The sequence below is a fragment of the Pongo pygmaeus genome, chromosome 13, assembly GCF_028885625.2.
Source record: "Pongo pygmaeus isolate AG05252 chromosome 13, NHGRI_mPonPyg2-v2.0_pri, whole genome shotgun sequence".
Taxonomy (NCBI): Eukaryota; Metazoa; Chordata; class Mammalia; order Primates; family Hominidae; genus Pongo; species Pongo pygmaeus.
The window spans coordinates 78,657,689-78,683,202 of NC_072386.2; the positions used below are offsets into that span (position 1 = coordinate 78,657,689).

Here is a 25,514-nt window from a genome sequence, read left to right on the forward strand (position 1 = left end):
AGAGAAAGACTTTCACCTGGAGATGTGTCTTAGGGTGTCAGTTGGATGGGCTGCATCTGCTTTAGTTCCAGGAGGACACAGTAGTGTAATATCTGTGCTTTTCTCTTGCCTTTTTTTTTTCTTTTGCTAGTATCCGTTTTGGTGATACCTGTGAGTGTCTTGGTGACCTAGGCTGCAGGAGCATGTGCAGTTTGTTTTTCTGCTCAGGATTGGGGGCTGGGGGAGACGGCAGCAGTGTCAGGAAGCTGCATGACTATCTAGTGACTGTTACTGAGTCACAGGGGTTGGTTCACCAGTTTCAGATGGGACTCCCCTGGAAACACTCGCCTGGCTGTGGATTACTGGGGCTAGTCTGCAGGTTTGAGATGGGGATCACCTAGAAACACCAGGCCCCGTTGGTGAGCGCACTGATGGCACAAGAAATCAGTAATCAGTCCACAGTTAGAGTGTTGCAGTCACTAGGATGTGGAAGGCATACCTCTTTGAGAGTTTGTTTCTAGGATATAGAGAGTAGTAGCTGCTTTCCTGGAGAAGGCTGTTGTAATGACAGGGTAGCCTCTGGGATGGAAGGAGGCAGTGACCACTAGTTCATGGAGCAGAATATACTCAGCTATGGCTTGGCTTTCTAGATGGTGCTATATGTGGGTTCCTTCTCTGGGGCAGTATAGCCCTGTGGACACCAAGCAGTTCCCTAAACTGAGCTGCTGGAGATGGGGTTTCACCATGTTGGTCAGGCTGGTCTCAAACTCCTGACCTCTGGTGATCTGCCCGCCTCAGCCTCCCAAAGTGCTGGGATCACAGGCATGAGCCACCATACCTGACCTACCTTTTTTGTTGTTGTTGTTGTTAAGAAACTTGCTTATGTTGTTCTTTATTTTCTTCTTGACATTTTTTTCCCCAGGTTTCCTTACAGTCATGCGTCACTTAATGACGTAGATACGTTCTGAGAAATGTGTTAGGCAATTCCATTGTCATGCAAACATCATAGAGTGGACTTACACAGACCTAGATGTGTAGTGTGTACCTATAACCTGGTACACACCTAGACTATATGGTGTAGCCTATTGCTCCTAGGTCACAAACTATACAGCATGTTACTCTACTGAATACTCTAGGCAGTTGTAGTAAAATGGTATTTGTGTATGTAAATATATTTAAGTATAGAGAAGGTACAATAGGGCCAGGCATGATGGCTCATGCCTGCAATCTCAGCACTTTAGGAGGCTGAGGTGGGCGGGTCAGTTGAGCCCAGGAATTTGAGACCAGCCTGGGCAACATGACAAAACCCCTTCTCTACCAAAGAATCCAAAAAATTAGCTGGGTGTGGTGGTATAGGCCTATCGCCCCAGCTACTTGGGAGAATGAGGTGGAAGGATGGCTTGAGCCTGCGAGGTGGAGGTTGCAGTGAAACAAGATTGTGCCGCTGTGCTCCATCCTGGGCAACAGAGCCACACCCTGTCTTTAAAAAAAAAAAAAAAGTACAGTAAAAATACAGTATTTTACTTTTATAGGACCACTGTTGTATATGTGGTCCATTTTGTCAATTGAGATGTTGTTAAATGGCATGTGACTGTATATCCATTAATTGTAGGTGATTGAGACTGGCTCTCTGAAAACACATCAACACTCACTGTCCCCAGGTCTGGAATAGCTCCTGTCATGCCTTTGTGTGGATTAGGGGAAGGTACTCTTCCTCCAGCAAGTGCAGCAGCCTGGTGCAGACCTTGGGCTGTGGTGCCAATCCCTGGGTGCCCCTAACAGGACCCCAGCTCATGCAGCAGCCTTGCTCTGCCCTTTCTTCTGGCAGAGTTCAGATATAGTACAATGTGTCCTTAGATAATTTAGTGGTTATATTTTTATGACTTCATTAGTATTATTCATTAGTTGGGCCAATGTTATGAGACTATATTTTTTTTATTGGATACTTTTGTTTTCCCCAGAGTTAATCATTTTTGTTTGGTCACTTGATTGGTTCTACAGTGATCTTTATGTTGTTTTCCTCTAGGAGCATAAAACTCCATTCAGAATGTTCACACGTTAGTTATCTATTAGATTCACTTTCTTTGTTCTTTCTCTATCCTGCTCCACTCCTGACTGGTTGTTATATGCAGCTGCTACACAGGGTGGCCCTGGAGTGTCCCATCACCATTAGCTTGAGAATTTCCTTTCTCTGTTCTGCATTGGCTATTTCCTGACTCTTGGTTTACAGTAGATTATAGATAGATTTCAGAGAAGGGTCATGGAAGGTGAATTTTTTTTTTGAAACCTATGCATCTTAAACTTTTTTATTTTTACCCTTTTGCACTGTACTGATTGTTTTATCAGTTTTTATTGATCTGTTAGACACTTCCTCAATATCTGGTGATTGTTAACATCCCTTCTTTTTTTTCAATATGCACAATATTTTTATTGTCATCAAGAACATTATGTAAATTGTTTGCAGAAACTACAAGAAAATTGAAGGTTGTTTTGTTGATAGTCATACATTGAGTGTTACTTTTCTTCAACTTATGCAATACCTATTTACATTCAATACTGAGTTGACACAAGAGTAAGTGAATTTACTTAACTTAGGTTTTTTTCCTTTAGACAGAAGCCTTATTGATATATAATCTATTTACCATAAAATTTACCATTTTGAAGTATAAGGTTTTTTTCCTTTAAACAGCAGCTGTATTGATACATATCTATATACCATAAAATCCATCATTTTGAAGTGTATAATTAAGTAGTTTTTAGCATATTCCCAGAGTTATACAACTATCACCACCATCTAATTCCGGAATATTTTTATCACCCCAAAAGAAATCCCAAAGCCATTAGCAGTTACTTCCCACTCCTTCCTCTGCCCAGGCCTTAGCAACCATTTATCTACTTTATGGACTTGCCTATTCTAGACATTTCACGTTAAAAGGAATAAACAATACTTAGCCTTTGTTTCTGGGTTCTTTCACTTAACATAATGTTTTCAGGGTTCATCCACATTGTAGCATGTATCCATACTTCGTTTTATCACCAAATAATATTTCAGTATATGGATACATACATTTTGTTTATACATTAATCAGTTGATGCACAGTTGGGTTTTTTCCCTCGTAAGAGTATATGAAAAAATAAAATATGAATAAAACTGCTATGAAATAATGTGCACACATTTTTGCGTGAGCAAAATTTTTTAATTTTTCTTGGATATATACCTAGGAGTAGGATTGCTGTGTCATATAACTCTGTGTTTAACATTTTGAGGAACCCCCAAATTGTTTTCCAAAGTGGTTGCATCATTTTATATTCCCACTAGCTACATGTGAAGTTTACAATTTCTTCACATCCTTAGCAATGCTTATTATTTTCTATTTTATTGTAGCCATCCTAGTAGGTGGGAAGTGGGATCTTATGGTTTTAATTTGCATTTCCCAGGTAACTAATGATGTTGAGCATCTTTTCATCGGCTTATTGGCCATTTGTGTATTTTCTTTGGAGAAATGTCTACTTTAATCCCTTAGCTGTTTTCAATTGGGGGTTCTTTCTATCATTAAAACTGTAAAAGTTCTTTATATATTTTGAATCCTAATCCCTTGTCAGATATATGATTTGCAGATTTTTTTTTCATTCTGTGGGATTTTATTTTACTTCTTTGATAGTGATCTTTGAAATTCAAAAGTTTATTTTAATGATGTCTAACTTCCCTGTTTTTCCTTTTGTTGCTTGTGATTTTTTGTCATCTGTAAAAACTTTGGCTTAATCTAAGGTTACAAAGATTTACTGTTTCCTGTCTTCTAACAGTTTATAGTTTTTGCCCTTACATTTAGTGTGTAATTCAAGTTAATTTTTGTATATGGTGTGAGGTAGAGGCCTATCTTTATCTTTTTCCAGGTGGATGTCAAGTTGTCCTAGCACCATTTGTTGAAAAGACTATTTCCCTTCTGAGTTGTCTTGTTGAAAATCAGTTGACCATAAATGTAAGGATGGTCTGTTTTCAAGAATGACACATTAAAATGGTCATTGAGAGCCCTGTTAAAATGGGCTTGGCTTTTTCTTCAGTTTTACTGAGGTATAATTGCTAAATAAAAATTGTATATATTCAAGATGTATAATATGATGATTTTATATTTATATATATACACCCACACATTGTGAAATAATGACCACAATCAAATTAATTAACATATCCATCACCACATTTAGTTACCATTTGTGTTTTAGAGGGCTGAGGATGGGGTGGGCTTTTTGACTGAGGGGCTTGCACAGGATAATCAGACAGGGACCTGTTCATTTATTTGAGGGGACCCCCAAACTTAGTATTTATAGTTTTTATTCTCTTGGCTTTGTGTTTCCCAGGAGAAAAGTCCTCTAGTCTGTTACTTTGCAGGTAAAAAGCTACCTTCCACCATTTGGGAGCTGAGTTGAAGGCAAGAGGCCCAGGGTCTTACCATTCATTATGTAACTCACACTTAATTTTTGTCTTCAGAATGGCACCCCTGCCTTCATTCGTTCTTAGGACTTCCAGTTTATACACAGCCTCTCCAGAGAACACTTCTTCAGGGTGGAGGAGGGGAGTGACTGCCTGTTGTCTAGGCACCCAGCCAGTCCTCCTGTTGTCAGCCTTTCCCATTTTCCAGTGTTTAATGGAAGCTGGTGCCCCAGTTTGGGAGCATGTTTCAGGCGTTGCTGCTTGGCTTTTCACAGCTGGCCTAGGCTTGCCTTTCTCTTTGATCTCTTTGACTTACCAAATACAACTTGTCCATTTGCTTTCCAGTTTCCAACATTTTGTCACCTTTCTCCTTGTTCTGGTCTGGGTAGGTTTAGACCTTTAAACTTTGTAGGCGTTTTGCGTTTGCTTTCTGAGTGTGCTTTCAGAAGAGATCAAGGGTTGAGGTGTTTTTTAATGTCAGCTGATGTTAAGTGGTAGGAAGAAATATCAAAGCAGGGTCAGTAAAGTGGGGTAGAGTTGCTGCATGTATTTCTTGTTCATTTCTTTTGACTGCTACATATTCTTGTTATATACAGCCACCAAATTTTACTTCTCCATTTTCCTCATGATAGACACCTAAACCGCCCCCATTTCCCACTGCTGCAAAGAATGCTCTGATTAATATTCCCTCATGAACCTAATATTCCCTTGAATTTCTCTGGGGGTATAGACCCAGGAATAGGATACTGATATATGCCTGCCTAATTTTCCTGTAGGACTTTTCTGTGTCATCTATGGTCCCCTAAGATAGTATATAGGAATTCAAGTTTTCCCTACATTTCTGTTTAGCAATACTGTTTGCTTTGGATTTCTCTTACTGTTTGAGCCTTTGAGCATCACTTCATCTACTTTTTAGCTACTGGAGTTTTCTGCTTCTTTGAATGCCTCTTCATATCTTTTACCTGTTTTTTTACTGACTTCCCAGTGTTTTGATTAGCAAAGGTTCTGTATACCTTGTAGATTTTAATCCTTAGTCAATTTTTGAGTTAGTACTCTGTTACATTGATTCTAAGACACATACTGTTTTTCCTTAGTTTAAAATCTCTGAAGTGGGGATGAATCTTAAAGCTGCTGAGAGTCACTGATGAGTCATTGTCAGCCAGTAAGGTAGTTTGTGACATGGTTGTCATTGCTTATGTACCAGTGAACTTGATGGTGGCGAGCTTACTGTCAGCACTCCAGTTGAAGTGTATGCCCTGCTGGTCAATGAGGCAACTGATGGCCAGAGAAATGGCCAGACCTGCAGAGCAGAGGCAGAGGATGGATGACAAAAGGCTTTGAAGATCTCTTTGTCAGACTTCCTGTTGCCTTTGGGTAGTATCAGCTTACTTTCTAGAAACGTGATTTAATTGGAAGGACGATAAAACTATGAGGTTAGTTCAATGGGAAAGTTGCAGCATCAGAACTTGAGAATGGGTGACAGTTAACATGTCAGATAATCTCAGAAATGATAGTGGAGCATGCTGGTAAGAAATGCCAAGATACTGCCAAGAGCAAGAGAACATGGTATGAAAACTTGTGGTATCAGTGACTTAGAGGAGAGGGACAGAACTCAGTTAAAGAGGTTTTAGGAATGTCTTGACTTATATTTTCCTTTTCATAAGTACAAACGTAGTGTAACAAAAATCTGGGTCTAAGAATGTATAATAGACCTTTTCATTAAGCATTAACTGACACTGTTTCTCTTCCTTAGTGATGGATAAAATACAATTGATGACATCTTAGATTCAGTGAAATACAATAAACCTCCCCTCTATCACCCATCTGTTAACTTTATCTTTGGTATCTTTCGTTGAACCAAATTTCTTAATTTTGACTTGGTCAGATGCATCCATCTTGGCCTTACGGTTTGTATTCTTGGAGACTTGGTTAAGAAATCATTTCCTACCCTGAGGTCCCAAAGACATTCTTCCACATTTTGTTATCTTTTCTAAAATACCTTTTAGATTTGTAATATGTCTGGAATTCACTGTATACCTGGCTGTTCAACATTATCCATAGAGAAAAATTTGTGTGAAACCTAGTGGTTTGTGGCGTAACTGCTGTCATTTTCCAGGTATTCGTATGTACACAGTTCTCGTGAATTCTAGGTTCTTTCATTGGTCTCTGCCTACCTGCTCCAGTACCAAACCTGTTGTTAACAGGGGTCTGTAATATTTGCTTTCTTCTGGTAAAGCACCTCCCTGTTTCTAAATTCAGTTAGCCATTCCTGAACTTGTATCCTTCTGTATAATTATAGAGGTTTATAGAGCTCCATTAGAAATCCTGGTGGAATTTTATTTGTGATTGCATTGAGTTTGTAGTTTATTTTGGCAAAATGTAATATCTTTAAAATGTTGAGCCATCCCTTCAGCTGACCATCATATATCTTATCATTTATTACTATCTTTATATTTTTCTTGATACTGGAAATACTTTGTATTTTGTTACCTTTATTTACTACTAATTCCAATGGTTTGTTGATTTCGTTGAGTTTTTTATGTAAGGTGATCATATCACCTGCCGATAACAGTGTGACTCTTCTCAGACGTGTGTGTGTGTGCACACTTGTTTATTCACATTTTTGGACTTACAATTTTACTGGTATGGCCTTTAGTAATATGCTGAATAGTAAAAAGATACCAAGCATCCTTGTTTTGTTCATATTCATAAAAGTAATGGCTCTCTTGTTTCCCAGTTAATATCTGTAGGTTTTAGGTATTATAGTCTTATCAATTTGAGACCATTTCCCCCGATCTAGGTTTCTAAGAGTTTTATAAATAGATGTTGAACTTCATCAAATTCATTTCTGCATCTAAGATCATTGCATGACTTTTCTTTATTATGTTGTATTTTCTGAAATTCTTACTTGTTATTTAACTTCTATTAATATATTTCTTAGGTGTACTCTGTTCTTTTTCTAACTTAGCTGAACACTTAATTTACATTTCTAATCTTTTCTAGTATTGATTGACATTCTCTTTACAAAACACCCTGAGTGTAATTCAGGATTCAGGCTTAAAAAAAGGTTTTGAAAGATAATAAAGTACGTATTCCTTATTACAGAACCACTCTCATGCAGTCTAGGGCAGCATCCCCAGAATAGTTTCATTCCATTGAATAAATAAAAGCATTAAAGAGTTTCATATATGTTTAGGACAGGTTTTGCTACTGAATGAACTTGCTGCAAACTTTCAAAATTGAGTATGAGGGATAATGAACTTTTCTGTGTTTAAGCCTATAAATTCCCTTCTAAGTACTATTCCAGCTGTAGGCTATACTTTTTTAGCGGGGGAGGCAGGATGGAGTCTTGCCCTGTTGTCAGGCTGGAGTGCAGTGGCGCAATCTCGGCTCACTGCAACCTTTGCCTCCCGGGTTCAAGCCATTCTCCTGCCTCAGCCTCCCCAGTAGCTGGAACTACAGGTGTGTGCCACCACGCCTAGCTAATTTATTATTATTATTTTTTAATAGAGACAGGGTTTCACCGTGTTGGCCAGGATGGTCTCAATCTCTTGACCTCGGGTGATCCACCCGCCTTAGCCTCCCAAAGTGCTGGTATTACAGGCATGAGTCACTGCACCCGGCCTGTAGGCTATACTTCTAATGTGTGTTATTCAGACCTAAATATTTTTTTAATTTTCTTTTTTTTTTCTTTGACTAAAGCATAATGTTTTCCTTGAGTTTTTGTCTTCTCAGTAATTTATAATTTATTGGTATGTGATTTAAAAACATGTTCTGGATGCCAGCTTTTCAGAATGATTCTGCTGCTCTTGTTGAGACTTGCTTTATGTCTTACTTTATTGTAAATTTTGCAAATGTTCCACGGCTTTATCACAAAAATTTATATTATATATTCCTTTTATTCAAAGTGTCTTGTGTCCATTACATCAAGCACTTTAATTATTATTCAAATAGTTGACAGTCTTAGCCGTTTTCTGTCTGGTCTGTAAATGAATGAGAAAGAGACAGTGTAAAGATCAGTATTACCCACCATATGGATTCATTCTCTGTCTCTGTTTTGTTTTTAAATTGTTTAGTTTGAAGGTATGAAATGTATGTGGGCTCAGCATTTTTACATCTTTTTGAATGTCCCTTATCTCTAACAAAAATTATGTTTTACCTTAAAGTCCATTTATCTGATAGCAGTGTAGCTACACTAGCTATCATTTAGTTATTCTGTGATTAATACGACTGTTTTCAGTTTTACTGTGTCATTGTGTGTAGTTCTTTTGTACATAATTGGATTTTAATCCTAGTATCATTTTTTAACTGAGGAGTTTAATCTGTTTACATTTATTTTGATTACTAACTTACTTGTATAGTAAACACTAATATCTGCTGAAATATGAGGTGATTCACAATTTTCCCAATAACATTTAAAACAGTTTCTTGGCCAATTTGATATGTAAACTTAAAGGGATTTATAAGAAATGGCCAAAAATAATGTTATTTGATTTATTAATTTAATTGCACATATATATTTAAAATGTCATTGTGCAAATAATATATTCAAAAATACTGCTCTTTCCTTTACCCCATGCAGCAGTTTTATTCTAATTCTTCCTAGGCATCTTGGATACCATATTCATCATTAGAAGCATTGAAAAATTTATGTTTAAAGTCTGTCATTTTCACTTCTGTCTGAATACTTGGATGCATAACTTTTTGAATCTGTGTATATTGCTATCCCTCAAAATTTTACCCAAGTCTCATTCAGTATTTGTGGTTCTACACTTGACCCCTTACAGGGTTGCTTTTCGTTGTGGTCTTTAAAAGGTTTGCTTACTTGGTTGTATACTGTTTCATTGTGAAGTCCCGCTCCCAGGAATATGTATTACATGTGGGAAATAAGTACAATATCTGTGTCAAATTATTTTACCTCTCTTTATAAAAAACAAACTGATTTCTTCAAAACACCTAAAGGTAGCATTGTTAGAGATCATTCTGGTTGAAGTTGTAACTAATTAGTAGTGGGTACAGCTGCATATAATAGGAAACCCAAACTTAGATGGCTTAGGCAAAGTAGAAGTGTATTTGCCCTCACAAGTGTGGAGCAAGGTAGCTAGCACCACAGATGATCAGGGACCCAGGTTACCATCCTGGTGTTCTTCCCTTGAGGTGTGTGACTTCCATTCGTAAGTCACCTTAAGGGAAGATGTCAGGCAGATGGGCAGAAAAGAGGCTCCTTCTGGGCCTGTCAGCTTGGTTATGGCAACGCTGGCCACACCTAGTTGCAGGAGCAGCTGACAGATGTGGTGTTTTGTTCCAGGGCAGTGGCCTTAATTTTTTCATTTCTTTTTTTTTCCCTTGCCTTTAGTCTGCTTGATCAGGTTTTCTTGATTAGACTTCCCTGATTCTTTTCTTCTCCTCATGCTTAACATAAGTAATTCCTGTCCAATTTTTTTTTTTTTTTTTTGAGACAGGGTCTCACTCTGTTGCCCAGGCTGGAATGCAGTGGCACTGTCTCGGCTCACTGCAGCGTCTCTCTCCTGGGTGCAAGGGATTCTCCTGCCTCTGCCTCTGGAGTAGCTGGGATTACAGGCATGCACCACCACGCCCGGCTAATATTTTTTGTATTTTTAGTAGAGACAGGGTTTCACCATGTTGGCCAGGCTGGTCTTAGACTCCTGACCTCAAATAATCCCCCCACTGTGGCGTCCCAAAATGCTGGGATTGCAGGCATGAGCCACCTTGCCCCAAATGTTAATTAATCTTCCTCTCTGCCTTACTGAGCAGTACAAGGACTTACTAGACTCCTACTTCAGTTATTCCCCATCCCCACTCCCCCTTTCTTGATGTCCTGGTCTGATATTTGACCTCCACTTATTTTGTATCCTCCAGGATTATTATATTTGAAAATCGCCTTCTTTACCTGTTTACCAGTTTCTTATTGCCAATCTTTAGGTATTTCTTTCTTTATCCATGCAGCTTCTTTGGGCTTAAAATTCCTTTTTCTAAAATATATTCTCTATTAGATTGTTATGTGGAGATTCAGAGAAGGTAATCTGTATCTCTTAATGAGAAATGTTTTTATTTTACCTCCTTGGATGACAGTTAGTGGGTAATAAGTTCTAAGTGGATCATTATTTGCCCTGCAGCCCTTGGAGAATTTCTTCATCATGGCCTGGGCTGTGTTATGGGGAGACTGTGTCAGTCTAATTATTGTTCATCTTCTGTTTTTTCTAGTGGCTTTCACAATTCTTTTTCTCTTTAAAATTCTACAGTTTCACTGTCATGTGTCTTCTTGTAATTTATTCATATTTGTCCTACTTGGGATTCATTTTTCTACTTCAGTCTGTGGATTTCTGTCTCCCATGAATTCTGGGAATTTTTTAGCTGTTACCTGTTCAAACATTGTCTCTCACTTTTTTCCTGCAGTTTTTCCCTGTAGAGCTAATGTTCAGTGTACTTTTAACCTTCATATCCTCCATGTTCAGTATGTACTCTTTTCATATTTTTGCATCTCTTGGTAATCTCAGCTCTGTCTTTCATTTTTCTGCTGTGTCTGATGGGGTATTTAATCTGTCTTTTGGATTTCTCATTTTATTGGCTCTTAGATTTTATTTCTGGAAGTTACATTTGACTATTCAGCAAGTTAGCCTGTCCTTTTTTGTTTTTGTTTTTGAGATGGAATTTCGTTCTTCTTGAGCAGGCTGGAGTGCAGTGGCACAATCTCGACTCACTGCAACCTCTGCCTCCTGGGTTCAAGCGATTCTCCTGCTTTAGCCTCCCGAGTAGCTGGTATTATAGGCATGCGCCACCATGCCCAGCTAATTTTTTTGTATTATTACTAGAGATGGGGTTTCACCATATTGGTCAAGCTGGTCTTGAACTCCTGACCTCAGGTAATCTGCTCGCCTCAGCCTCCCAAAGTGCTGGGATTACAGGTGTGAGCCACCGTGCCCAGCCCAGCCTGTCCTTTTCTCAGTAACTTTTTAACCTTTCCTTATGTTTATGCTCTTGGTCCTCAGCACTTTCTAGTGTCCAGCATCTCGTGTTCTTGGGCGGCGGCCCTTCTGCATGTCTTGTATGCTGACTCTCACCCACGGTGGGGTTGTGGTTTTTGATTGGGAAAGCTGTTTTCTCTCTTTTGAGTCCTCTCAGGTCATCTGTGGAGATGTCTTTCTGGTTGGTTTTACTTGCTTCTGCAGCGTACCCTATAAGATTTTAGGTTCCAGGATTCCTGTATCAAGTGCCCGTTATGACCTATTCCTGCTAGCATGCATGACCTATTCCTGCTAGCCTGCTATTCCTGCTAGCCTGCTAGCCTGCAGCCTGCTAGCCTGCATGGGGCACAGATCTGAGACTTCCATTTCTCACTGGAAACTTTGTTCCTTCGCTACTCCAAGTGCTGGACAGAAATCGTATCCCTACATCACATCATGCTGCCTTCTGATAGCTTTTGAGCCGTGGTTAAGGGTTTTGCATATACTTGTTTTTAATCATTTGTTTTCTGTGTATTACAGTTTTTATAGAATGGTCTCAACGTTTACAGCCCCTTTGGTACATGGGTGGTCTGTCTAGGTATTTGTTTGTTTGTTTGTTTGTTTTAATCTTTTTGTGACTGCCAATACCTGACTACGAAATCAGGGAGGACTTAGGAAACTTAAGAAAACCCTGAGAAGTAGGAACCTAAATAACATGATAAAATCAGAATCACAGTTGAGGAGGTGAGTGGCACTGGATTTGAAAGAGAAACCCTTGAAGCCTTAGGGAAGAAGAAAGAAAATATTTGGAGAGCACCTCTTATGAGCCAGTCACTTTCATAATAGCAATTTCCCTGAGAGGTAGACTCTCCCCCTACTTTAATGATGAAGAAACTGAGAATCACAGAGGTCAGTGATGTCCCTAAGCTTCTGAAGTCGTCAATAGCCATAATACAGAGGGGGTCTGTCTGACAGACTCTACAACCCATGGTTTTGTCACTGAGTCTTCTTGCCTTTTTTATAAGTTAGTTCGCTTTCATGAATTTACTTCAAGTTGTCATTCTTTTCTTTTCCTGGTTTCCCAGCATCTGTGTTTTCTCAAGGATGACCAATGCTGTTAAAAGGTATTGATGAGAATAATGTTTCTCCATCTTTTCTGGCTACAGTGCATTTTATAGAGCAACCCAGTACATGGACCAGTACAGATACATAGTCCCATCACTCACCCTGTGCCATGGTTCTGATATTTTCTCTTCCATTCTGTTTTGTTTTACTGTTTCCTCTGGTTAAAATAGGCTGATTGTGACCAACTAACTTGTTCTCACAGCCCTTTAACAGTTTGCAACCCATAATTTGAGCCCATGATTTTGAAGCATGGCTCATGGCTCAAATATAGATCAGCAGAGGGCTTAACAGAAGTATCCTCAGGAGCCCATTCTCCTGTCCCAGCCGGGCTCATATCCGGCTCCAGTGTAGCTGCCACCCACATTCTCCCTGCTCCCCAGGAGTGTGAGGATTCCTCTTCAACAGCATTCCAGTGTTAACTTTAGACATTGGGAACATATCCCACTTACTCTTTAGTGGCTTCCTATACATGACATTTCTTTTTAAGCCATTTAACTATGCAAGATCATAACTCACTCTACCTATTCTTGCCTTTGATCTTATTTTATATTTTCTTCCTGTTTGGCTTATTCCAGATTTTTCTGAGATACTTTATTTAGCAGCTTCATTCTTAAGTGAGTTTTAAAACAAAAGCATACAAGATTTGCCCTTCATTCATCTTGGAATTCTAGCTTATTTTTCTTTTTTATTTTAGTAGTACAGGTAGTTTATTAAAAATAAAATTAATGGAAAAATATCTTATTTTTAATGTACCATGCTCTAATATTGCTTCTTAAAAACAAGAAATCAAAGACCAGTATGCAAATAGGGTAGGATGACAACACTATGTTGTTGTGCCTGCCACCAAGGTAATATGATAGCATGTAACATGAATGTGTAATTGACGTGTACCACTCTTTATCTCTTCCCTAGCCCTCCAAGCCACAAAATTGTGGTGAACGGAAAAGAATGTATAAACTTCGCCTCATTTAATTTTCTTGGATTGTTGGATAACCCTAGGGTTAAGGTGAGTAGCACATATTGCTGAAGTGGACAGATAACATTACTGATTTAAGAAACTGGACATAAAAGACAAATGCAGGCTGGGCGTGGTGGATCACTTGAGGTCAGGAGTTTAAGACCAGCCTGGCCAACATGGTGAAACCCCATCTCTACCAAAAAATACAAAAATTAGCAGGGCATGGTGGCACATGCCTGTAGTCCCAGCTACTTGGGAGGCTGAGGTGGAAGAATTTCTTGAACCCAGGAGGTGGAGGTTGCAGTGAGCCAAGATGGTGCCACTGCACTCCAGCCTGGGCAACAGAACGAGACTCTATCTCCAAAAAAAAAAAAATCAGAGTATTGGAAAGTGCTATGCAAGTTTTTCCCATTACTTTTTGTCTGACAGAGTTGTGAGCTGGACCTAGACAGAGAGAGGCCAGAGTCTCTTATGTGGCTCAGTGTTAGGCAACAACCACAGAACTGAACAGGCCAGACCCCTAGAGAATAGTTGGAGAAGGGTCTAGGAGAAGGGTCTAGGAAACTGCTCTCTGTCCTATTGGAATTGTGGGCTAACAGGCATTTTCCAGGAAAGCCTTGGCCCACAAATGCAGAAAAGTTAACCAGGTTTTGAGAATCAGGCTAGTATAACTTTTCCATATTTTAAGTCATATACTCAGTCTTTACACCTGTCTCTTCTTTATATTCTGTTAGAGTTGTCATAGTTCCAAGAAAGGAAGAAAAGTGGAGGAGGGAGGTAGGAGCTCTGTGGGTTAAAGAATAGGAAATGTTCTTTTTGAACTCTTAAAGATAAATTGTTAAAGTATAATTCTTTTACTTCAATAAAGGCAGCAGCTTTAGCATCTCTAAAGAAGTATGGCGTGGGGACTTGTGGACCCAGAGGATTTTATGGCACATTTGGTAAGTTTTTGTTGTGTTCTCTTTGCGACTACTGCTTTCAGTAGTTAAGTCAATTTTAGGCCGGGCATGGTGGCTCACACCTGTACTCCCAGCACTTTGGGGAGGCTGAGGTGGGAGGATTGCTTGAGCCCAGGAATTTGAGACCAGCATGGGCAATATAGGGAGACCCTGTCTCTACAAAAAATAATAAAATTAGCCGGGCATGGTGGGCTCATCCTCGTGTGCATGTGTGGGGATTGCAGTGTGAGGAACGAGTGCAGAGCAGCAGTACTCTTTATGCAGGGGAGATGGCCTTATACTTCTGCCCACAGTCCATTGATGAGAGCGGAACCCCTACCATGACTAGCCACGCAGGGGGCCGAGAAACAGCTCTAGGAAGGAAGTGGAGAGCAGATTGCCTGGGGTGGAGGGAGGGGGGATAAACAGTGTAGTTTTTTTTCTTTCTAGAATGAAGATGAAGGATCATTGATTTCCTTGTGTATGTATAATCCGGGAATAGGCCAACTAAATATTCGATGAGTTTATGATTTCAAATACAGTGAATTCCCTGGGAGTCATCAAAGAAGACTGGCATTTTATGGTGGTTTTTATTAAGTGTATATTCTTTGCTCCTGAAAATGTTATTAAATAATTGTTCAGGCCGGGCATGGTGGCTCATGCCTGTAATCCCAGCACTTTCAAAGACTGAGGTGGGCAGATCACCTGAGGTCAGGAGTTCAAAACCAGCCTGGCCAGCATGCTGAAACCTGTCTCTACTAAAAATACAAAAATTAGCTGAGCATGGTGGTGGGTACCTGTAATCCCAGCTACGTGGGAGGCTGAGGTGGGAGAATTGCTTCAACCTGGGAGGCAGAGGTTGCAGTGAGCCGAGATCATGCCACTGCACTCCAGCCTGGGCAACAGAGCAAGACTCTGTCTCAAAAATAAATAAATAAATAAAATTGTTCAAATGAATTTGTTGCTGGAAATAGCATTTTGGCTTATAAAATGACACAGTGTGGGGAAAGCAGAGCAAGGGAAATATCTTCCGTCTTCCATCCTTGTTTCCATTTCTGAATCTTTTTATGTTTTTTTACTTTAACAGTTAAGTGTTTTACTTTTGTGATTTTTTTAATGTAAGAGAGCACCTTACGTTATCCCTAAGCTAGTTTGGTGATTACATTATTTGTCTTGGAAACAGATAAGGAGAAGTAGTGTCCAGGAATCCTACAGCTGGAAGTGATCTTTAAAATCTTTAGTTCTAACCCTAAAATTAGAAATTGGCCAGGTTTAGTGGCTCATGCCTGTAATCCTAACACTTTGGGAGGCCAAGAAGGGAGGATTGCTTGAGCCTAGGCATATGAGACTAGCCTGGGCAATGTAGCGAGACCCCATATTTACAAAAAATAAAAATAAACCTGGCACTAGCGTGAACCTGTAGTCCCAGCTACAAAGGTGGCAGAGGCAGGAGGATCCCTTTATCCTAGGAGGTTGAGGCTGTAATGAGCCGTGTTTACACCACTGCAGTTCAGCCTGGATGACAGAGTGAGACCATCTCAAAAATCATCATAATAATAATATAAACCAAGTATCCTGACTTCCATTCTTGATGGCAAGTTCGAAGAAATAAGCTCATATCAGAGCCTTCCACTTTCCTCTAGTCTAATGCAAACAGGGGTTGTTTGCTTGGTTTTTGATTGGTAGGGAATTACTTTCTTGGCAGGTATTAGAAAACTAGAAAAGGCACATTTTATGGGGTTGTTGATTGTAATCTGATGAAAGCTTTCTGTGACTGCTTGCTGAGATAAAGGAATTGTTTTTGTAGGTAGGTACAGAGGAGGAGAGCAGCAGCTTGTTGGTATTAGATATCAGGGGAGTTTTTGCTGTATTTTTCTAGGAAGTAAAGAAGTTGTTTGGGAGGGTAAAGGTGAGGATCATTGAAAGAGGTTCGGAAGTGTAGGATCATTGAAAGAGGTTCGGAGGTGTAGGGAGACGGGGGAGGTTGCCGAGTCAGCTGGCAGGGCAGGGACAGCTGTGTAGTAGGAGGAAGAGAAGGAAATGCATAACCAACAATCTCTGGCTAAGGAAGGATTGGAGATGGTGAGGAGGGAGTGGGTGAGGTTGATGGTTTGCTGAAGATAATTAGGGAGGCGTAGAGGGTGGCAAGGGAATGGGAGTGAGACAAAGAGTAAGTATAAAAGAAAAGAACTTCATCAGGATGGAAGAATTGGAGAAGGTCACAGAAGGTCGTCTGTCCATTCTGAGAGAGTTAAGGGTGGCAGCTTGAGGGTGACACCATGAGACATCAGCTACAATGGTCTGGAGGAAAAGCGTGAACTGGTAGCATAGACAAAAGCAGGGCATTTAGAAGTACGTGAGAATGGTTAGTAGGGACATAAGTAGACAGAGTTTAAATACTGGGGTGACTGTGTAAAGGCCTACTGTAAATAAAAGGTATACAGGGTTATTGTTCTTTTTCAGGAATATGGGTAAGTTTAAAGGAAGTGGGGGAGAGTACTTGCGACTTCAGGAGGAGGCAGAGGAGCTAGGCTGGTCGTCTGATGGGCACAGTTTTATCCTGGAGCAATGAACCCAGTGGGGAGGATTCTGCAGATGGACCGTGGTTGGGGTACTGTAGACAACCAGGTAAGGTCCTGTCCACCGAGGTTGTAGAGTTTGAGGGGTTAGGTTCTTAACGAGAACTGACCATCCGGCTAGGATGTCTTTATATGGCTGGGTATCTGGAGTAGGTGAAAGGAAATTGGCAGTTTAGCAGACTTCCTCTCTAGCCTGTTGAAGGACTGGAAGATAATCACCAAGAGGGGTGGTGTCTGAAATAAGGTTGGGCCCCAGCAGAAAGATGCGGCCATATAAGAGTTCAAATGGACTGTACCCGGTGGGTTCCCAGGGTGTGGCTCGAATTCGGAGGAGTGCAAGGGGTAGGAGAGTGGTCCAGTCTTTTTTAAGCTGGAGGGTAAGTTTAATAAGGTGTGTTTTTAAAAGGCCGTTGGCTTTTTCTACTTTTCCAGAGGACTGAGGGTGATATGGGGCATGAAGATTCCATTGAATACCGAGGGCTTGGGAAACTGCTTGAGTGATTTGGCTGATGAAGACCAGCCCATTATCAGACTGTATGGAAGTAGGGAGACCAAACTGGGGGATTATGTCCGTTAGAAGAAGGAAATAACTGCAGTGGCTTTTCAGACCCCGTGGGAAAAGCCTCAACCCATCTGGTGAAGGTGTCGACCCAAACCAGGAGGTATTTGAGTTTCCAGACACGGGGCATATGAGTAGAGTCAATCTGCCAATCTTGAGCAGGGATAAATTGTCGTGCTTGATGCATAAGGAAAGGAGGAGGTTTGAGAAAGCCTTGATGGGGTAGTAGAGTGGCGTATAGCCCATTGAGAGGTGATTGTTTTAAGGATGGATTTCCAGGCTGGAAAAGAAATGAGAGGTTCTAAAAGGTGAGTTAAAGGTTTATATCCTACATGGAAGTGGTCATGAAAGGAGGAGAGGATAGAGTAAGCTTGAGAGGCAGGGAGAAGGAGCTTTCCATGATCTAAAAACCAGTTGCCTTGAGTGGGAAGTGACTGGTAGGTTAAGGTTTCAGAAGGAGAGTAATAGGAGTGATAGATGAGAAGGAGAAATATTGGCCACTGGGAGCAGATACTGGGGAGTTCGCTGTTTCTTTGGCTGTTTTATTGGCATAGGTGTTTCCTTGGGCAATGGGATCAGAGGTTTTTTGGTGTCCTGTGCAGTGGATTACTCTGGCTTTGGCTGGAAGGAGGGCAGCTTTAAGGAGGGCTTTATTAAGGGGGCATTGATAATAGAGGATCCTTGTGTAATGAGAAAACCTCTTTCTGCCCAGATGACAGGGTGGCGGTGGAGGATGTGAAGGGCATATTTAGAGTCAGTATAGATATTAACATGCAGTCCTTTGCCAAGAGTTAGGGCACGAGTTAGTGCTATTAATTCAGCTTGTTGAGAGGTTGTAAATGGGGAGAGTGCAGCAGTTTCAATGATAGATGAGTGAGACACAATGGCCTACCCAGCTTTTCCTGGTGTTAATCAACTGGTTTTTGAAGAACTGCCATCAATAAACCAAGTGTGGTCTGGGTCAGGGACAGGAAAAAGGGAAATATGGGGAAAAGGAGAGGAGGCTATGTGGATTAAGGAAATATAGTCATGTGGATTAGGATTTGTAGTGGGTAGTAAGTGAGAGGCCAGGTTGAAGTCCTGTCCAAAGGCAATGGTCCCCATGGGATTTTCAATAAAGAGTCAATAGAGCTGGAGGAGGCGGGGAGCCGAGAGTATGTGTTTTATGTGTGAAGAGGAAACTAAGTCTTGGAAGTTTTAAGAGCTATAAAAGGTGAGTAGGACATAGCCTGTGATTTTGAGAGACTCTAAGAGTATAAGGGCTGTGGTTGCTGTGGCATGCAGGCATGACAGCCAGCCCAGGACTGTAAGATTAAGCTGTTTGAATAGAAAGGCTACTGGTCACAGGCCTGGTTCCTGAGTAAGAATTCCTACAGCGCAGCCCTGCATTTTTGCTGTGTGGAGGAAGGAGGGTTGGGAGGAGTCGGGAAGCGCTGAGTAGGGGTTGTCTCCAGGGCCTTTTTTAGAGTAAAAGGAGGGGCGAGGGAAGGATTTAGGATCTGTGGGTTCAGCTAAGTGTCCTTTTGTGAGTTTATAGAGTGGTTTGGTTAGGATGGCAAAACCTGGTATCCAAAGGCAGTAGTATCCAACAACGCCTAAGAAGGAGAGGAGTAGTTGTTTGGTGGTGGGGATTGGAATTTGGGAGATTAGCTGAATACGGTCTGCTGGAAGTGCACACCTATGTTGATGGAGGATTATACCAAGATAAGTAGAAATTTGAGCTTTGGAGGGGAATACTCTGTACCCCTTGGAGTAGAGGTGTTGAAGAAGCAGGATCGTGTCTTGCTGGGAAGATTGGTAAGAGGAGCTGCAAAGAAGAAGGTCATCCACATATTGAATGAGATGGGAAACAAATAGACGAAAAGAAAGCAGCTCATGGGAGAGGGCCTGGCTAAAGTAGTGTGGGCTGTCTCTGAAACCTTAGGGCAGGACGGTCCAGGTGAGTTGTTGGGACTGGTGGGTGTCAGGGTCAGTCCAAGTAAAGGCAAAAAGGGGCTGGGAAGAGGGATGTAAGGGGATGGTAAAGAAGGCATCTTTGAGGTCAATAACAGAATAATGAGTTGTGGAAGAGGGTATTGAGGATAGGAGAGTATAAGGGTTAGGCACGACAGGATGAATGGGGAGGACAATCTGATTGATGAAATGAAGGTCTTGGGCTAGCCTGTAGGATTTATCTGGTTTTTGAATAGGTAAGATGGGAGAGTTGTAAGAGGAGTTGGTAGGGACTAAGAGGCCATGCTGTAGTAGACAGGTAATAACAGGCTTTAGGCCCCTTAAAGTCTGTTGTGGGATGGGGTATTGGCATTGAGCAGGATAAGGGTGGCCATGTTTCAATGGGATGATAAGGGGTGAATGATCAGTTGCAAGCGAAGGAGTGGAGGTATCCCATACTTTAGGGTTAAGGTGGGGAGATGAAAGGAGAGGTTGCGAGGGAGGTTTGGAATTGGATAAAAGGGTAGCTCTGAGATGTGGCTATAGTCCAGGAATAGTCAGGGAGGAGGATAATTAGTTAAAATATCTTGGTCTAATAAGGGGACTGGGCAGGTGGGGATAACTAGGAAGGAGCGCATAAAGGAGTGTTGCCTGATTTGGCACCAGAGTTGGGGAGTTTTAAGGGGTTTAGAAGCTTGGCCGTCAATATGCACAACAGTTATGGAGGCAAGGGAAGCAGGCCCTTGAATAGAAGGTAATGTGGAGTGGGTAGCCCCTGTATCGATTAAGAAGGGGATGGACTTACTCTCCACTGTAAGAGTTACCCGAAGCTCGGCGTCTGTGATGGTCCAGGGGGCCTCCGAGATGTTCGGGCAACATCAGTCTTCAGCTGCCAAGCCGAGGAGATCTGGGAAGGAGTCGATCATTTCAGGTTTGAGCTCCAGGAGTTCCAGGATTGGTGATGAGAGTCAGACAGTCTGACTTCCAGTTAGGGCCCACACAGGGGCATGGCTTAGAAGGAATCCTGGGCCGTGGGCATTCCTTGGCCCAGTGGCCAGGTTTTTGACATTTGAAGCAAGGTCCCAGAGGGGCAGTTAAACGCTGCGGTTTGTACGCCTTGAAGTTTTTGCAGGTAGGCGGTGCTGCTGGGGTTTGTTTTACGGTGGAGGCAAGCATTTGTAATTCTGAAATGTGAGCTGCCGCCTGGCAGCCTCTTCCCTATTGAACACCTTGAAGGCAGGGTTGATTAATTCCTGTTGTAGGGTTTGAGGGCCAGACTCTAATTTTTGAAGTTTCTTTCTAATGTTAGGAGTTGACTGGGTAATAAAATGCATGTTAAGAATAAGGCGGCCTTCTGGCCCTTCAGGGTTTAGTGCTGTATATCGCCTGAGGGTGGCAGCTAGATGGGCCATAAACTGAGCTGGATTTTCACCTTTGTTCTCAGTGGTCTCCTTTAGTTTGTCATAATTCACGGCTTTATATGCAGATTTCTGAAGCCCTTGAACTAAACGAGATCATGTAGTCCTGTCTGGCTATGCCTTGGGCCCCTGCCTGCTAGGTCCTTTGGGGCCTTCACGGGGTACTGCCCTAGTGCCTGGCCTTGGAGGCCAGGCTCAAGGCGCCAGCAGTCATCAGCATAAGATTGAGCTAGGGTCCAAAGTGAAGATGACATTTAAGTCATTCCAAGTGGGATTATAGGACTGTGTTAAGTATTGGAATTCTTGTATATATTTGGGTGGGGTCTGACGGAAAAGAGCCTGAGTGCTGACTGATTTGGGAAAGGTCAGACAGAGAGAAAGAGATGTGAACCTGGACTTTTCCTTCGGCTCCTGCCACCTCTCAAAGGGGAAATTGCTGGGCAGGGGCATGGGGGTTGGCTTCAGGGCCAAACTGTAAGCCAGAGCAGGTGTGAGAAGGGATGGTAATGGGAGGGGCATAAGGGGGTGGCTTGTGGGTAGAACTCGGTTCTGAGGGGGAATTAGGGCCAGGTTCGGATAGGTGGGTGGGAGGGAGAAAGATTGGAGGGGTTAACAGACAAAGAGGAGTCAGCATCCCCAGTGGAAGAAGGAGAGGTAGATGGAAGGGAGATAAGGAAAATTGGGGATGGACCACATTGGGAGCAGAGACTAGGGAGAGATTGTAGGGTAAAAAATGCCTGGTCGTAGGGTATCTCAGACCATTTGCCCATTTTGCGACAGAAGTTCTCTAAGTCCCACAAAATAGAGAAATTGAAAGTGCTGTTTTCTGTCCGCTGAGAACCATTGTCTAATTTATATTGGGGCCAGGCCGTGTTACAGAAAAAAATAAATAGATGTTTAGGCTTTAGATTGGGTGAAAGCTAAGAGGTTTGAGGTTTTTGAGGACACAAGCCAGTGGGGAAGATGGAGGGTGGGAGGTTGCCCATGATAGAACTGGGAAAGTTTGAGGGGAAAGAAAGAGACAAGGAAAAGAGCAACCACTAGCATCCTCAGTGGGCATCCCCAATGGAGGTCCCAGGTTGTGTGGCTGGCAACTGCCCAAAGCTGGCATCCCCAGCATTCACCAAACACCGAGGGAAGACTGTCTTCCCAAGAAGAGTCTGTGACCAATGTTGGATTTTGGAAACACGGATAAGAGGAAGGTCCCTTGTCTCAATTTTGGGGAGAAAAAAAGAGGGAGAGAGATGAGGAGAGACCGAGGCAGCTTACCCGATCCGTAGACAGAGGTGGGAGTGTTCGTGGGGGCTGGTCTGAGGTCGAGGGAAGTCTCTTTGATGGAAGAGTGCGGGGAGGATAGGGGAGAGGTCTTTTGGGGAGAGTTCCCCTATCCCGGGCTTTCGGCACCAAATGTTATGCATGCGTCCAATTGAAGAGACAACCTGAACAGGCTAAGTGTGAGCAACAAGGCTGTTTATTCACCCGCGTGTGAGTGAGCTGAGTATGATAAGGGAGTCAGCAGAGGGTGGTGGGATTGGAGATGGTTTTATAGGTTGGGGTAGGCAGTGGAAAGTTACAGTTAGGGGCTGGTTTTTGCAGGTAGGGGAAGAATGTCACAAGGTACATTATCACGAGGTCACAGAGCGCAGTGTCACAGGTTGACTGATCAGTTAGGGTAGAGCCTGTTACAATGGTAGAATGCCACAAGGTTGGCTAATCAGCTAAGACAGGTACTAGCCGTTTTTCTTCTTTTGTGATTTTCCTGTTGTCCCAGACTTTCTGGCTGCAGGACACCTTCTGGATGTGTACGTGTGGGTCACAGGGGTCATGATGGCTTGACCATGGCACAGCCTACTCAGGGGACCTTACAATTTGGTCATAAAATTCCTAGATCTGCCACTTCTTCTTACCAGTCATGGGATCATGGTTTTCTCAAGTGTAAGTGGGAACGATCATTGCTTGCATGGCTTTAGAACACTTTGCTGAGGATCACATAAGATACTGCATGTGACAACATGAAAAACATTTGGCTCTATATGTTCCAGTGAGTACCTAAGGGCTATCACTTATACTCTTAAGAAGAAAAATTGTGCATGTCTCTAGGGATATTTGTGTGTGTGTGTGTTGTTGTGGTTGAGATGGAGTTTCACTCTTGTTGCTCAGGCTAGAGTGCAATGGCGTGATCTTGGCTCACTGCAACCTCCGCCTCCCCGGTTCAGGCGATTCTCCTGCCTCAGCCTCCCAGGTAGCTGGGATTACAGGCATGTGCCACCATGCCCAACTAATTTTTTTTTTTTAATAGAGATGGGGTTTCTCCGTTTTGGTCAGGCTGGTCCCAAACTCCTGACCTCAGGTGATCCTCCTGCCTCGGCCTCCCAAAGTGCTGGGATTACAGGGGTGAGCCGCCATACCTGGCCTCTAGGGATTTTTTTTTTTTAAGGACAGTATGTATGCAAAAATATGAAGGCCTTAAGAGAAAATGTAGTTTGTTTCTAAACTGTCCTAAAGTCAGCTATTTTATGGTGTTTTCTCTGGAAAACAACCAGGAAGGCCGTAATCTCTCCTCCTTATAAGTGAGAAGCTGAACAAGTGGCTCTTATTGGAAGATAGTCTTAACAATTCAGAATTCAGATAGCTTTATTAGAAGATTGCCTGAAGTGTGACCAGGTTTTTGCTTTTAAAATAAAACCTTTTCTTTTATTCTTTTATTTTTATTTTATTTATTCTTTTATTCTTTTATTCTACAAGTATTAATGTAATTAAACAAACTTAAATAGCATATTGCTTGTTCCATGCCAGGCAGTGTTCTGAGTGTTTTATCAGCATTAACTTGTGCAGTCCTCCTACTAACCCTTGAGGAAGGTAGGACTATTCCCCCTATTTGACAGAGGAAGGCACCAAGGCTGCCTAGGGCTGAACCCCCAGACCTAACTACAGTCTGAGTTCTGATGACCAAGGTAGTGAGGCCTCCTGTCCCTGAGGTTCTGGTGAGGGAGCCAGACAGGCAGATAAGCAAGTGCAAGAAAGTGCTGAGGGCTGTGAGATGTGCGGAGGCATTCTAGGACACCTCCTTCTATGGTCACTTCTCTGCCATGTTTAGTGCTAACAGTGAATTGTAGAATATAGTACTTTAGTTTTATTCCATGCAAGTCTACAGCTCCAGTTAGTGAAATGGATCATACACACAGAAGATACGGACATCAAAAGTTGAAGAAAAGTGAGTGCCCTTGTAGTTTTCCTGCTTGCTGCCTTCTGCTCCCTTGGGTTGAGAGTTTCTTCATTCAACAAAGGAGCATCAAGAGAAACAAGTTCTGCAGTTACCCATATTTACCTGTCACAAAACCTGCTTTGCAAGGCTGACATCAGCTAAAACCCAGTGTCTTTTGATAGAAGGAAAAGACTAGTCTTTTTGAACTTTTGGGACTATGCTATAACCAATAAGTCATTGATTTATTGTTGAGAGATTCTTCTTCCCACTTATGGCAACTGTATATAAACAGTTACGAGTATACCTAATGATGGGGAGATTTGTAACATGCTGATTTTCATCAACTGGGTAACTCACCCTAAAGTCCTGAAACAGGGTCATACTCAGTTTTACATTCTCATCATTCATCAATGAAAAGAGTCATTTAGAGCTAAGAAGTCTACAGAATGATTTAAAATCCCTTTTGTGGTTAGCAAAAATAGTTTGTATACATAGCATGTTTTTCTTTTTGAAATGGAGATACCAAATGAAAGCAAACCACTGTTGCCTGAGTTGTCCTTCTGGCTGAACTGTGAAGGTTTGTGGCAGATATTTTCAATTAGAAGCACCATTATAGTTTGAAGGAGGTCTCCTACCTGGGAACGTGAGAGGTGGCAAAGTGATGGCGCTCAGAGAACAGTAATGAAGATGAGAAAGGAAGACATACCCAAGAGTAACCCATGCTCAGTTACTTCGCTGTTTTCCTCTTTCTTGCTAGATTTTGCCTGAAACCTTTTCTGATAGCATCTCTCCTAGAGGGTGGCTGTCAGATACAAGGAATCACGGCCTTGGATTTCGTGTGATCGTAGTGTCAGAGATCTTATATTCGAAGATCACCTGGGATACTTTCTTCTAAACTCTGTGTGTTGTTGTAAAGTCCCACGTTTATTTAATGTTGGTGTAATGAAAAGTGTCCATTTCATAAAATAACTATAACCAATTGGTAATGGAAATCAAATGATATTGACTGTGTTAACGTACAAATAGGAAGAAGCATGCCTCATATTTTATCACTATTTGATAGGAATGGAATTAATAGTTCATTTTAACAGTTCTGTAACATTCTTTAGGAAGTCTGTAAATATGCTGCCTCCTGCCAGGCCATCAGCTCTCTCTGCTGCCCCTAGCTCAGGAATGCCCAGACCGCCTGCCATTGCCTGTGCTTGGGTTCTCATCAGTAGACGCATCACGGCTCACTCATCCTGGGTCTCAAAATCCAACTCTGTGGCCTCTGATTTCCCTCCTTTCTCCCATAGCGCTCTAAGACTGGAAGGGCCTGGCTTCTTCGAGCTCTCTCCACACAGGGCCTGTGGTAAAACTCTGTTATCTAGTCCTCCAGGCTTGGGTCCTGCCATAGTTAAAAGGGCTAAAGGAATTTTTAAAAA

The 25,514-nt window shown here is 41.9% G+C and overlaps 1 protein-coding gene across 4 annotated transcripts in view; it reads left to right on the forward strand.

The window, feature by feature from the left end:
• Positions 1-25,514, forward strand: part of SPTLC1 (serine palmitoyltransferase long chain base subunit 1) — a 77,604-nt gene that overhangs the window by 14,722 nt on the left and 37,368 nt on the right. For all 4 annotated transcript variants that reach the window (XR_010123418.1, XR_010123419.1, XM_054502650.2 and 1 more), the window contains exons 4-5: positions 13,414-13,507; positions 14,328-14,400. Coding sequence is in view for 2 of the 4 variants with exons in the window: in XM_054502650.2 (XP_054358625.1) it covers positions 13,414-13,507; positions 14,328-14,400 (167 nt within the window). In the remaining 2 variants the exon portion in view is untranslated. The remainder of the gene's footprint in view (positions 1-13,413; positions 13,508-14,327; positions 14,401-25,514) is intronic.